The 15050-nt window shown below is 43.6% G+C and overlaps 4 protein-coding genes across 4 annotated transcripts; 3 read left to right on the top strand and 1 right to left on the bottom strand.

The window, feature by feature from the left end:
• Positions 1 to 3817: 3817 nt before the first annotated feature.
• Positions 3818 to 4312, top strand: N7509_003025 (uncharacterized protein; the record flags this gene model as incomplete). Its single annotated transcript, XM_056627662.1, has 1 exon — positions 3818 to 4312. The coding sequence occupies one exon, from the start codon at positions 3818 to 3820 to the stop codon at positions 4310 to 4312; it is 495 nt and encodes a 164-aa protein (XP_056493457.1).
• Positions 4313 to 6104: 1792 nt separating this feature from the next.
• Positions 6105 to 7525, top strand: N7509_003024 (putative toxin biosynthesis protein; the record flags this gene model as incomplete). The annotated part of the gene is made up of 3 exons (XM_056627661.1): positions 6105 to 6299; positions 6348 to 6486; positions 6540 to 7525. 3 exons carry the CDS (start codon positions 6105 to 6107, stop codon positions 7523 to 7525), a joined length of 1320 nt encoding a protein of 439 aa, XP_056493456.1.
• Positions 7526 to 9565: 2040 nt separating this feature from the next.
• On the bottom strand, positions 9566 to 10643 carry N7509_003023 (alpha/beta fold hydrolase; the record flags this gene model as incomplete). The annotated part of the gene is made up of 2 exons (XM_056627660.1): positions 9566 to 10165; positions 10224 to 10643. 2 exons carry the CDS (start codon positions 10641 to 10643, stop codon positions 9566 to 9568), a joined length of 1020 nt encoding a protein of 339 aa, XP_056493455.1.
• A 2189-nt stretch (positions 10644 to 12832) lies between these two features.
• Positions 12833 to 13444, top strand: N7509_003022 (uncharacterized protein; the record flags this gene model as incomplete). The annotated part of the gene is made up of 1 exon (XM_056627659.1): positions 12833 to 13444. The coding sequence occupies one exon, from the start codon at positions 12833 to 12835 to the stop codon at positions 13442 to 13444; it is 612 nt and encodes a 203-aa protein (XP_056493454.1).
• Between the last annotated feature and the right edge of the window lie 1606 nt (positions 13445 to 15050).

The following is a 15050-nucleotide window of genomic DNA, read 5'->3' as shown; positions in this document are numbered from 1 at the left end:
TAGACTGCTGGTAATTTCTGTTGTATTACTATCTTTAAATTCTCACAAGTTCTAAGTTAACATATAGTTTATATCTAGTTTTATTTTTAGCTTCTCCAGTTTCTTATAACAGTTATATAATCTAACCCTAAATTTCTTAAAACCTATAATGGTTATGAAACTGACTAGGCGAGACAAGGCTGGCACAGAGAAGACTAGATTAGGCAATATCAAAAGTATTAAGTATCGAGTATTAAGAATCAAAAACCAAAAACTGATTCTTGAAGAATATCAAAAATCCTATATCCCCAAGGTTAGACATCGCCATAACCTATTTTAGGTTGAACATATCGACCCAAAACCTAGTAGATTATAAATAGGTAACCTATTTCAACCTATCTCAACCTATTTATATATAAAACAGACGTCTTAGCGTTTCTAAAACAAATTACTAAGTAGTATAAAGTTATATTAGATACAGACGTATGCTTAGTGTATTAGTATTTAATTAGTTTATAATATCTTAATATTTATCGTATACTTCTATAAATTATTTATAAGTATTCAAGTTTATATATTTATATTATATTCTGATAAACTATTACTACTTTATACTAGTAAAGTCATCTATATACTTTCTCTTAATACTAGTCTTAAAGCTTAAAAAGCTCTTTCTTATCTACTATAGATATAGTGTTATCTTTACTATAAATCTTCTCTTTACTATCTATAAGGATGGCTACTGTTATCAGTATCCTATTCTCCTTTCCGTAAAAGAAGAAGTTGCTTCTATAAGCAGTAGTCTCTATATACTTTATCTGCTTGAATACCAGAACAAACCACTAATATATATCTCTCTACTAGACCTAGATTATTTAGTTATCTAGATAGAGTTATAACTAAAGAGAATATCTAGATCCTTAATAACTATAAGATTTATCTACTGCTATTAGCTAACTAGATAAGCTGAGATCTCTAATATTAAGTAGAAATAGATTACTGTAGGAAAAGAGTATACTATCTTACTATATTTAGTAGGGATATATCTGGAAACCCTAAAACCCCTATAAAGTTACCTGCAGCTCCTGAGTCAATTATAACCTATGTACTGGTCCTATTTTCTCTATAGAAGGTTATTAGTACTTCTGCCTTTATATTTTTCCTCTATACTGTTACTGTAAGAACTTATCTCTACTCTAGGTAATATAGTCATAGTAATAGCTTTAGTTTGATTCCGCTATAGTCTAGTTTGCCTTGTATATACGTTCTATAATCGTAGTTATAGTATCCGATTATTGCTCTAATATTAAAATCAGGATGTTGTACATATCTGATATAGGCGTAATCTTCTCCAAGGTACAGGTATATTCCTTCCGTACTAGTAACGTACGGTACTGATTCATTATTGTCTGATTCATTAAATAAGATCCTATAAGGGTCTTCTAGGGCTATACTACTAGTTCTATAAACTTATTGCAGATTCTGTTTCTCTTAGTAGCTTATCCAGTTTCCCTCTAGTAGAATCTCTAGGATTTTATCATATTTTAGAGACTTCTAAGGCGTTTCTTATAACTTATTGGATACTCCTGGGAGCTAGAATAGTATTCCTGGGATTACTATAGTTCCTAGGTTACAAATACTCTACTTCTAGGATTAGCCTGCTGAGTCCTGAGAGTTAGTAGGTTTCTAGGTATGCTAGATCTATCTCTTACTCTCTACTGTATTTAGGTTAATCTATAGATACTATTCCTAATAGTTATACTCTTTAAGCTTAGAGTTGACTAAGGCTTAAGGGCTTACTGTCTGTAGTAATATCCCTATCTTTCACTACTGTTGCGTTTCGTAAAGCTTGTCTAAGATATTAATAATTCTTTTGACTCTTTCTTCCCAGCCTTCTAGGATCTGACCGATCTCTATAAGTATCTGGTTCATTTTGTCTATATCTTATAGGGATAGTTTTTCCTAAGTTCGTCTTTCTACTAGTGTCTAGTTAACTATCTAGTCATCTTATATTAAGGTTCCTTCTGAGAGACTTATCTTAGGTTAATTTCTCTCTTATATCGTACAAAGCTGTTGTACCTGTTCTTTGGTTGTATATAGCTATTATAGTTTCTTAAGTTTTTTCTACTACAGTAGTCTCGTAATATATAGCCTAGTTTGCTATAGTTGAAACAGAGTTTATTGTCCTTATGATGTTTCTGTTCTTCGTCTGGAAGTCTCGCTGTATTAAGCTCTATAGGTTAAGGTCTAAAGGGATCGTTGTATAGCTCTTTTAGTTATTGCTAGTTTCCTTGTCGTCCTTGGTAATAGAATCCTTGGCTCTAGGGTCCCTGACCGGTTCTCTAGTATACTTCTTGTTATTAAAGCTTTTACTTGTATAGTTGATTGTCAAACTTAACCGCTATCTTGATTATTTTAGACAACTCGGTTGGTTGTTTGATTCTTATAAGTTCGTCCTTAACGTCTTCCTTAAGACTGTATTTAAATAACCAGATATAGGTATTATTATTATAGTTAAGGTGTAAGATAATCTGCTAAAATTCAGCAGTATACATACTAGCTAAACTAGTCTGTCTGACTTTTTTGAGGTATCTCTTAGCGGTACGTTATATATCAATATCTCGAAAGGTTTGTTTAAGTTTCTTTTTGAATACTCTATAGAAGGTAAAGATTTTTTTAGTATTAGAACCCTAGTTATTTTGCTGTTTCTCGTTAAACTTATAAATTTAGGGTTCGAAATAGTTAAATAACTGCCCTTATAAGTAAGTTGATATGTACAGGACTTTATCAGCTTCTTCTGTACAGTAGATAATGTAAAGCTGTATATCTATCTAGGTAAGGAACCCTTGTAGCTTGGTATGCTTGCTGTTGAAGAAGTCCGGTTTTGGTGGTTTGACTATCGATGATCAGGTTCGCTTAGTGTAATGGTCGTGATCACCGCGTGGGTGCCATATCGGGGTAAGGATCGCTGCAGCTAGTTGTGCGCCCGTCGATCTTCTGGGCCTGCTGGTCTCCGCTGGCTTGAGTCCTTCGAACTGTCAAGTCACGCTACGGCTATAGTTGGAGCTACTGGAGCCGTTCGCCGTCGTTCCGAGGGACAAACGGGTCCTGGGAGTGCTGTACGTTGTTCCTAGGACCGCAGCCAGGGCTCCTCGGCATGCAGCACTTGAGGAGATGAGCTAAGAGAGCTCCTCTTAAGTTACCTAATTTCCTAACTCCCAATCAGGAACTGATCGCGAGGCGCGAAATGTGTGGGTCTCAAACACAACATTCATTTCAATATAATCTGGGAGTGGGGCGATCCGTAACTATCTGAAAAACTGCCAAGTAGTGACTATCATGTTGTTGGGTTGTATTTATCCCGCTTCGTATTCCAAAATAACAATATATGGCGGCCTGGTGATCTTTCCTCTAGGAGGAGACACTCCGCGAAATTGCTATCGATAGGTGAGAGCCTCAGATGTAGATGTTTCGGAACAAGGAACGCTGGCATTTTGGTACCAGGCCCGATCGATTAAGCGAATGTTAAACAGAGTGTTGTATTTCTGCCAGGCTGTTAAACTGCTCTCTTTTATATATTGTAAGCGCATATAGTGGTACATATTCGTAAAGTGATTATTTGTGTGCACCCCCACTGAGTCAAGAGGTGTTATAAACCAAGCTAACTACTACAGATTTAGATGCGGCGCGCGGGAGTCACTGTCACGTGATCGTTACCGTCAAAAAGCCTCATGACGTAGACTTAACCCGTAGGGCGTACCAGAACGCGAAAACGTCAAGATTTTCTACTGGATGGTCGAGAACCAATTTATCTGCTAGTGTTTATTTCCAGAACACAATGTCACACTTTTTTCCCAGCGCTGAGTATGCGGAAGACCAACCTCTGGCACGAATTATTCTCGCCACCCACGTCCTCAGCCGCGGCTTCCAGCTTGGCACGGCAGTCGGCCTACTGAGCAGCAGTGCTGAAGCCCTGAACAAAAGCCAATCCATCATTTCCCCCATTCTTCTTCGCTCGGCGGGTGCCGGAGGGGCCATCGGGGCCGGGATAACAGGAATTGGCCTCATCGCACACATGTGGGGCCGAGGCGAGATAGAATGGAAAGACCGCAGTTGGCGGTTACGGTACAACTCAGACCAGTTGGCCATTGACAACTGGGGTGAGCCGGCAGCAGCTCTAGGGGTGCTTACAGTGGTTTTACGGAGGCCTTCGGGGGTTGCTATGGGGGGTTGGCGTAGGCTCGTCGGCGGTGCTGGCATTGGATCGTTGGTTGGGGTAGTTGGATGTATGTTTGCAAGACGTATGTTCCTGTCACAAAACCGACAAACCTAGGAGAGGAAGTTGTCATATACTCGTCAGCTGAGAGCTTTTTGGATAATTGACAGAGAATGACCCTTGTAAGCCATAGTTCTTCTATAGAGTGGACCGTAACCATCGTGATAACTCAGTCGAATGTGTTGTTCAGAGGATAGATTCCTTGTTAATATTTCTGAGAGAATAGAAGAGGCTATATATACCAAATGAAGTCCAAGCTGATTTTGAATCAGGCTCTTCATATAGCCAGCGCAGAATATTCTTCGGATGTTGCGGGTTTATTCTTGATATGCACTGGCCTCGAAGATACCGTGTGGGCCCTAGGCAAGTGCACCAATCGATGGACAACAAGTCTGAGTTGTAAATTACGGATGCCCATCATATATGTATGGTGTCAAATCCAAGGTATGCAGCATGCACTAGTAATAGAATAAGACAATGAAACCATTGCACGGTACTTGAGATGTATTGCTCTAAAATACATAAATATGTGCAAATAGGGGCTTCCATACACTGATCCAGCATTTAGTCCCTTAGTGATCAGAAGAAGTGGGTGTTGAATAGTCACAATACTCCGTCCGGTGAACCTCTACTACAATACATAATGATGGTCGGTAACTGTGGGGGGTGGGCCACTCGTTTAGATTAGCCGCTCGCTTACAACCTAAGTCATCAGACTTGATTGTTTTAGAAGGACAAGGCTTCTAACGGCTTTTGACTTTGAACAGGGATGCTGGGAATATTGTCTCATCCCCCACAACATCCGTGTTTGGACGAGTAAAATCATTACATTCATTTCTCGCTAGCATTCTTTCCAGATTTTGGAATGGGTATAGCCGAATAATGTAAGCCCAGTCTCTACCTCTATGAGAATCATAAAGTGAGCAAGGGTCCTTTGAGACTTTTGGCCAATATATCCACATAAACTAATGCGCTAATATGAGGTGCCTAACTCGGAACGCTCAAAAGAGCAACAATAATTTAAGTTCTCACGCTGTTTAAGCTCTTCATTACCCACTCATGATTATTATCATGGGAAAGGCTAATGATGACTAGTAGTACTATCTTCTAGCAAATGCCACTGGATGTTCAGCCTATGAAACGAGCCAATGGGTGAATCCGTTTGCCCGCTCTATCTACGTATGGAATCAGAAATTGACCATCAACGAAGGGAAATTGACTAGCAAAGGATATGCCATCTAAATGAGTCGATGATATTTTCAGTTATTGAAACTTATCGCTGCTGGATATCATTTACCCCTTAATCTACGCGTAAGTCCACAACCTTCCTTGTGGTTAACTACTTCGTAGACCTCATTGAGATACACGTAATATCAATATAGAGCAGAAGTATGATTAATTGCACAGTATCTTTGAAATTCAACGGAACTGATCGCTTTTTCTAAAATTTCAGAGAACATTTGAGGGTATATACAGCGGGAAGCCTAAGTTGATTTGCAATCAATTGTGATATGAGGCTGGTGTAGATCAGGAAAGAAGCCGCACCATCGGAAATAATTCCTGGTGTTTGTACAGATACTCAAGTTGACTGGAGATCACCTCGATCTTCTCGTTAAATATATAACCTCACGTTTTCCTCGCGATCATTTCTAGCGTGTCGCACAGGCCCCACCCCTCACCCCGAGTAGGGAGCTCGGACACTGGCTTAGATTAAAGATCTGACGTCATCAATGTGGGCTAATTCCTCAAGTCGCGACATCTCGAGTTCGCTCCAGTTAGAAGCCCGAGCTTTTTTAAAAAAAATTGACGGCTTCTATTTCCCATTCCAGATTTTATTAAGACAAGATCTATGATGGATTCCTTCAAAATCGTCGAGCATACAATCGCGGGCCAACATATCCGGGAGCACCCTCATAGCGTGAGGGGACGTCAAGAAGCAGTCCTGCAGCTGGCCATCAAACAGTACATCCCACTCGACGACGCTCATTCCATCCCAGATAATGCGGTCACCGTCATCGGAGTGCATGGGAATGGCTCACCAAAGGTGTTCAGCATGCCATACCAATAAAAATACAAAATTAACCTGCGCCAGGAATTGTTTGAGCCCTTCTGGGAGCATCTGTATGCCCACTTGAAAAAGCGCTCTGTGCCGCTACGCGCAATTTGGATCGCCGATGTTTCCAACCAAGGCGCTAGTGGTGTACTGAATGAAGCTGTGCAGGGAGATACCAGTCCGTTCTGGACCTTTCTAGTTCCAAATGAAATAATGCTAATTACCATTCAGCTCCTTGGTATGACCACTCGCGTGATCTCTTGCATATGGTCAACCACTTTCGTGATAAGATGCCTCGGCCAATGATTGGGGTTGCGCATAGTATGGGCTGTAACCAATTGTTTGTGACCACATCAACCCCTAGGAACTTGACAATCCTTTTACTCATAATTCCACTAAGAGTCCACCTCTCCATCCTTCATCCACGTCTTCTCTCAACCCTCATCCTCTACGAACCAATCATTTTCGAAAGAGGTTGGGGGCCTATGAATCCCGCAAAACTTGTCTCAAGAAGACAAGATCTCTGGGAAACTCGTGAAAAAGCAGAAACCGCCTTACGCAAAATATTTCAGAAGTGGAATCCCCGCGTCGTGGATCGCCTCGTCCAATTCGGGATACGGCCTCTTCCGACTAAATTATATAACAAGCAAACAAATCTTAATCTGCCTACCTCGGCTGTGACACTGACAACCACCAGACACCAAGAATCATGGTCCTACACCATTCCCAACTTGGAACCCGAGTCTGCAGGGCTGGATCGCCTCTTATTGCCGGACTGGGATACCGAAGCAGAGCGCCCGTATAAATTCGGTCGACCGGAGGTTTGGTCCTGTATGAGGAATCTCCCCTTCGTCCGTCCAAGTGTACTCTTGGCTTTTGGTAGTCGTAGCTATCTCTCGCCACCAGATGAGCGGGCTGCCAAACTTCGAAAGACAGGAATCGGTGCCGGGGGAAGTGGCGGTGCTGCTCAAGGAATGGTTGAGCAGCATGTTTTTGAAGGGGCTTCACATACACTAGTGTTTGAGCAGATTGATGAGAGTACGGAAGTGGCGGCGGATTGGATTCGGCGGTGGTTCCAGGGTTGGTTGGCCGATGAAAACATCCTGGCTGAATATCAGAGTAAGAGGTCTGCTATGGATATGACTAAAGCATCCGAGGCAAGTGTTCAGACGACACTTGTGCAGACTGGGACCAAGAGACCAAATGCGAAGTTGTAGAAATTCGTTACTGCACATGAAACTGCGGTAGCTCTTCGATAGGGGCTTGCTGGAAGGTGGATAGGGGTTTGTGTTGTAATTCAGGGGAAATTGATTTAGTTGGTCTTGATTCACAAGTAATATATAAACCAGGAACTAGAAGCTGAAAATGGTCTTCTCTTGCAGCTTTGTACAGTAATGAGCAGGCGCTGGTACTGTGGGACCGTGGCCGGGCAGCCCACAATGTTCAGGCTGGAGTCATCTCAGTGTTATGGACTTGTGATCGGAATTCTGACCAGATGAATTGTTCTTAAATCATCAACCAAAATCGTTGAATGTGCATGGAGGCGATGGTGCGGGTCGACTTTTCGTTACAATCAACGGGGATGGCTGGTGCGACGTCGATGCAGCCGACAGTTAATTCCCGTTGAGTTTGTGACTACCCATACTTTGCTAAAATAAGATCATTTTCAGTTATCCACCAATCTTTGATTAATTCAATGTCTGGCTTTGATAGGAAGATTGAATTGGCCTATCGCTCGCTCCTTTTCTAGCTCACAAGCTTCTCGATCTAACACCAATGATCCAGTTCTGTTCTCTACAACTCCTAGAACTACTGTACCGACGTGTAGAGAAATGAATGATTTGGTCCAATTTGGTTCGTATATTACACTATAGGTCACTCATAGCCTCATGCTTACCGTCATATAGACTATGTCTCCGATATCGACCTCCACGCAGCCTGGCAAGAGTCTTCCTACGTACCCGATATACCCCCCTCCCTCGCTTCCGACCGCCGCAGATCGAGACCAACTTCTGTAAACTTATCAGAGGACTTAAACCCTGGTTCTGTCTCCGTCTACCAAGGCGGAGGATATTTTTGTGTACTTTTCCGCCTTCTTGCTATTAGAGGAAGTCTACTGGGTGGAATTTCGTCTTTCAAGAATGGATTCGCTCAGTGATGAGTTGATCGGCGAGCACCTATTTTTCCTGCCACGAATCGAGACAGCGATGGGGAGTCTGTCTCGGGTGCGCGAGCAGATTCTCGACATTATCTCCCGAGCATGCTCTGCAGCGCGGCCTACCCGCCTCCGACTGTCCATGTGGCCCCGCTTGGAACCCCTTCCCTACGCTCAGCACTTTATGATGTCACCGCACTCCGCTCTGTCTACCTTGCCATGCCTCGATCCTGGATTTTTCGTCAATAGCCTCCGCGGGAATTCCAGGTAGACCTGGGAACTGAACTGGAGATACAGAATCGGAAATGCAAGTAGTATATTACAGATACTAGTGCCGAGTTAGTTATACAAACATCAAGCCATGTTGCACCCCTGGCTACCTACCAGCCCAAGCGCACAATTTTTCATGGCCATCAGCATTGATACTTGCCTTATCACATATTCTGCACAATAACAGGCAGATACTGTACAAGTTACGCTGCGGCGTGGCCCTGATCTGCGCAGCCCCCGTATCGCAACAGTTTTCCTTGTTCTCTCGCCTGCTCTTGCCAACTCTCCTTTTCTTATATTTTCGGAAGCTCTGGAAAATACAAAAATGACATCAGCACAGTACCTATGGAATTGCTGCTTGAGTCAGTCGTGACATCGTAATAATCTGAAGTTCCATATTCATCGGAAACTATAACGCATTCTCGCTCCACATGCCTCACTTTGGGCATGCATCTTCACCTGTGCTTTTCAACATTTAAATGTGGACAGATACCCCAAGTATCTCGTTTCTATTTTTCATGTATTACTTGTAACGCCCTTTCTAAGCGGGAAGGCCCAAGAATGTTCGATCCGGAGCCCTGGATTTGACCGCCTTCGGTGATTGATGACATTGGCAATTATAACTAATAGTAGTGAAATTAAGGTTGAAAAGGATATTGTGCTAAAAATGAAATTCAGAGGATAAATGATACAGTAAACGATAAGAACAGTGGCGACAAGTACGTTTTGGAGCAGTGATATGTGCTTGACTATGTCAGGCTACGAGTGAACGAGATGAGATTTTCTGGGAAATAAATGTACAGAACTATAATATATAGACAATCCCTGTGCCCTATGTTCTCCGAGTCAAATCTTCAAATATGTCTTTGATCTGGTTTATCACAATACTTGCATGAGTCTCATCCACCAATCTAAGATGTGCATTCTCACCCAGCCGTGCAGCTATCTGGACGCCATGATTAGGTGGAACAAAAGTGTCGAGTTTCCCATACCACAAATCCACAGGTAGATCATGACGAATCTCTTCAATTCGAAACCCAAATTCCATGCACATCAACTTGCCATCTTGCCATATACCTTCAAATCCCTGCGAGAAGCTTTCCCGAGAGGATCGCAAAGATAGTGGGGGCCATGCAGACTTCATAAACGCAATATCTTTCTCATGGCCAGCTGGCTGTCTAAGCATAATTTTGAGACGCTGCTCATCAGTCAAGTTGAGGCGTCCTAATATGTCGTTTTGCCAAAACCATCGGGTTACAGCGAGGGGCGCATAACGAAATCCATATGGAAATCCAAGCTTGTGCAGCAAATCTGCCCCGCTCATACCAATATCAGGAGGTCCCATTGCACAGACAAGTGAGACACACCTGAGCTTGTTGCTAGGCATTGCTCTAGCACAAGCAAGGGCAGATGGTCCACCTCCTGATATTCCCTATCCCAGGGTTAACAACCAGATTTCGGCAGCTTGAGGAACCATAGGATGCTCGTACCAAAACACTATACCGATCGAGTCCAAGATGGTCTGCAAGATGTTCTAAGTCCTTCGGAAAATCGAGTAGTGTTCGATTGGGGTGTGGTGAGCTCCACCCTATACCAGGCCTGTCTACCGCAATAACACGGGCGCCGAACTCCAAGCCTAACGCGTGAAAGCCGGCACCCTCTAGGCGAGACCCTGGAAAGCCATGCACAAAAAATATAGGCCGTCCGTTTAACGAGCCATATTGTGCATACCCGAGATTTCTTCCATCTGGGAGGGTCAGAGTATCCGAACTGTCGGTATCCGTACGGAACTGGGGCTGGGCGGGCTCAGCTGTAAGAGCCGCTGGAGCGTCGGCCGGGTTATGATTGGCGGCTGTGAAATTGGCAAATAACTGAAGAAGCCAGGTTTTCGCGCTTGATGCCGGAGACATTTTAGGCCTTAGAGATTATGTAGAACTCTGTATTCGCTCAAAACGATTGATTTTGTTTTATGCTGACAATGGACAGCTGACGGCAAGGCCCCTTGCAAGATGACGGTTCCCGAGACCCCGCATGTATGCTTATACGTTTACACAAAAGAGTCACGGGTGTCAAACAGGACTCGGAATAAATACTTATCCATGAACCTAGATCCGGATGAGTATAAACTCGGACATTGTTCCGTGCCACCCAGATTCTAACGATGGGATCATTCTTATACTTACAACTGTAAATTTAGCTACATAACCTTTTGACTCAAGTCCGTAAATTTTCTCAATACCCAGCCTATGGTTCGATTCGTGGCGAGGTCTATTTACGGGCAACAGAGAAAAGTAACCTGTGTTAGTCTCAGGTACCCTGGCGATTTTCCAAACAAACAAATAGACATAAGATTCCTCTTCATTGCTTCATTTTTCATAATGACAGGCCAGGTCCTCGGTGAGATGAATAGGAGAAGATCTGGGGAAAGGAAAGAAAGTGTGAAGAGGGGAGCGAGCGTGGCCCCTCGCGGTGGTCAAGTATTTGTCTAGGAGCGCGGCAGCTCCCAGGAACGGTCTAGGCGATCCTAACACCGAACCGACCGTGCCGTATGTCAGGGATGTACATGAGACATACACGCTAAGCGGAGGACACGGACCCACTCGGCGCATCTGGGTTCCCCTGAACGCGAGGAAGCTATCTTTCTTTTGCTTTCTCGCGCTGCGTCTTGTATCTATGTGGTGCACATGGGTCTAGCGTAGCACCGATTGGCTCATTATTCCTTGGCAGATATCGTTGTATTAGTAGTATCCAATGATAGCATTAATATTGACGACCCATGGGCTCCTGGGAGCCACGGCCAGCTATCAACCAATCATTTTACGGAAGACTTTTCCGTATGTGGGTTCTTCATGGCACTAATTGGCTCATATTCCTTGTAGTCCCCACCTTCCCGTGTCCACTTCGTTCCCAGGAGATTGATGAGGGTATTGGCATACGCAAAGCCGAAAGAAAATTGTTCGACGGCAACGTAATCGACGGAATTACTCACTCAGTATATGAATTTATCACTCTGTCTCTCTGGCATATCTCCAAGGCTTACCAATCGAAGCCCATCGCCTAATTTGCAATGAAGAGTTTCATGTACATCCTTGGAATCAGGTTAGGTGATAATTATTTCAAATGGTCAATCCGAACCACTCATACTGTAGGTCTCAATAATGAGGGGCTCGTAGATGAAGAAGGATGCGTGTTAAATAACTGAAAGCCTTAGTTTGAGCTTGGCTCAACGGGCCACATATGTTATTTTGCAACTAATGGTTTGAGAATCGAGGTTTTGTAGGATTCAAGACAAAAGGGCGTGTCGGGCTGCTACTCCATGTACACAAAAGGCCCGCTTACCTCCTTTCTGTCGTCGAAGTGCGGATATTCGATTTACCCTTATCACACAGCATAATGAAGCAGAAATTTCATCCGGGCTGAAGCTATCTGTCAATCCTTAAGCTTCTGAAAGTTTAAAAAGCCATAGCCTGTATCTGCTTGATATTTATAGAAGGTATGATAATTTATTCTGATACATATCAAGAAACCACCTGAATGAAGATGAGAAATTCTGCAGATGGGCTGGTAAGGAGCTAGAGGCAAAATAGCTTGACCTTTTTATAATGTTGATGGGGCGTTCTTTGAGTAAAAGAACGCGCTCATCATCGGCGAGTGAGCATCGGTGAGTAAGATGAAATAGCATAATCAGTGCCCCCCCGCGCGTCGCAATAACGTACGGAATGATGGTGGTGAATGTTGAAATGCGTCCTCGATGCTTTCCTGCAGCATTCCCACGACTGTTCAAATGGTGCCAACAGTGAGAAAAGGGTTTTCACATACTTGGTCTCTGAATAAAAAATGCAATGCCTCTGAGAGCTGCAATAAACTAATGATGAAGTGTTGAGCCAATTATAATTGGAGATTATCTCGTGTTTGAGCCCTCAGAAATTACAATTATCATTGCATCGACGCAAGCAAAATGACTGGCTAAAATGCTATGAAAACCCCATCCCTCTTCAGCAGAACAGTCGTTTCCAAGTACTGTACAGTAAGTCAAAATTAGAGGTCCGAGTGCCTTCGCTAATCACGATCGGTAGAGTTCATAGAGGTTTTGTTCCCCATGCTAGGACTGACTTTGGTTCCTATCCCTTTTCGAGCGCAACATATGATCCTCCAAACCCTGCAACGCCACCTCGAGCATTCCGCCTTCCAATTTGTTCAAAAATGGCTTCTACCACAGTCTTTGGCTGTTGGTTGGACATGCCCCGAGGCACTGGAGATGCACAAGTTCTTCAAACTCTTAACCAGACATCGATGGAAGATCTCGTCTGAGAAACATCGTGAAAATATCACCACTGTTCAGAACCTGCGCCATTCAATCGTCAGCATTCGTCACGCCGCTGTACATCGCTTGGCCAAAGATAGAGATAGTCTGCTTGAGATGAATTGTGGTGCCATTGAATTCTGCCTTCGCATCGGCGACGACTATAGCGCAGAGAGTCTCTGTCGTCTCCTTGATTTTCTACAGAAAACCCTCTCGAAGTCAAGCATGGTGCAAGTGCAGCCACAGCAGGCTGTTTTCTCTCATCCTCGTTTATCCAAGCTCTCTCTCCGCACAAGACTACAAGAACGATCGATAACACCCCCGGACGTGATAAAGAGACTCATTGGATGCATCGCGGAGGACTTGATCTCAGAGGTTGCTCATTTTTTGCGGATTGAGTTTCCGTGAGGCGTGGTGCGTGGGCTGGTCCGATTTATGTTCGGGACCTTATTGAATTGCGGCATGTACAGAAGCGTCCGTCATACGCTTCCATGCTACGAACAGAGACATGTTCTTTCAGACCCTAATCACATGACACAGGGTACAACCCGTTCTGTACATACTCGTAATAATACCGAATCCTTTTTGATAGATTGTAAGACGGATACAACAGCCTAAATTAGAAGCCTGGAACTCCTAGAAAGTTCAGGGCAAATACAACAAACAGCAAAAGCCTGGAAAAGTGTCGACTTCTCCCTTCTGCATCTGCAGTTGACTTACTGCAGCGCTTCATGCTCCCGAGAGGTCCATCTCGGGCTTAGAGTTTGGTAGCGAACCAGCTTCCGCTCTTTTGATTGCTCTTCTTTCGGGCGCCACTGCCAAAATCCTAGCACGAATATGTATTCCGGGGCTCAATAAATTACTCAATCATGAGAGAGTTAATCGGTGATTGTGAGTAGATGGTGTGCCGGAGTGTCGGTGTAACGGCATGAGGCTTCTCGGAGTTGTGTCACGTGTCATAGCACGTGACCCAGGCACCCATTCCTGTATGAGAGCTTCCCTCTCTTCTTTCTTTCCTTAGCTTATTACTTTCGTTCAATACTACTGCTTCATTTTCTGATCCATCTGAGTTCTTACAGTCGGAGTGTTGATGGTGTGGATTTGTTGATGGTGAGGGCCGAAGGTGAGTGACGGTTGAGAGTTGGTGATGATGGTGATGATGGGGATCGGACTAGTGAATCGTGAATCAACATGTTGATGGGCAGTTCTGTATGGCGCCCGGGCGGTGAAGTGGCGGCCAACGGTAAACCATCGCCGTCATAGTGGGGATCTTTGTTCCCTCACGAATGCAAAAGATAATAAACAGTGCGAAATGATGAGTTCTAAATATTAGTTTCCATATGGTAGTACATACTTCGGTCGCTCTTCTATTTGACATTCTCTCGGCTCGAGCTTCATCGCGTACTCTTTGGCGATATTCTGTGTCTGAGGTAGTCTCGCTATATGTCAGCTTGTTATATATCTCCTTATACAAGTGCTATTATGTACACTATCGGCGATAAAATCGGGAACGAATCACTAGAATAACAGCGATAGAAAGCTTGATTCTTCCGAACATACTTCAGTTATCATTTTGTGTCGGCCTGATCAATGAAAGACACTTTTGAAGCGGAAAGCGCCGATCTTGCTGGATATGTTCCCGGAGGAACGGCAATATGATTATTTTGAAAAATCGAAGTTATAATGAAGCAAAATTCGAGCGGCGGCACGTCTCCTTGTGTGGTCTCATGGAATTTGCTGCATTAGCTTTCTAATAACGACCCGGGTTCGATTCTTGCAGGATACGTTCAGATGACCCTTCACCAGAAAGACGGATCAAAACCTGCTTGATTTTCCGTGTCATTTCGCGTTTTCTACGGTTGATCTTACCTCTTGGCTACTTCGTGATTATAATGAAACCACGTTTCATAGTCGCTTGAGCATGCCGGATCAAGGCAAATGTGACATGCCCGCACTAACAGAAGCATGACGGCTACGTTCGAAGTCAACAAGTACGTATTTTCCACCAAGTATC

The sequence above is a fragment of the Penicillium cosmopolitanum genome (assembly GCF_028827165.1).
Source record: "Penicillium cosmopolitanum strain IBT 29677 chromosome Unknown utg000004l:1.0-4361866.0:1.0-4365735.0, whole genome shotgun sequence".
Lineage (NCBI taxonomy): Eukaryota > Fungi > Ascomycota > Eurotiomycetes > Eurotiales > Aspergillaceae > Penicillium > Penicillium cosmopolitanum.
This window is presented reverse-complemented; position numbering and strand designations above follow the sequence as displayed.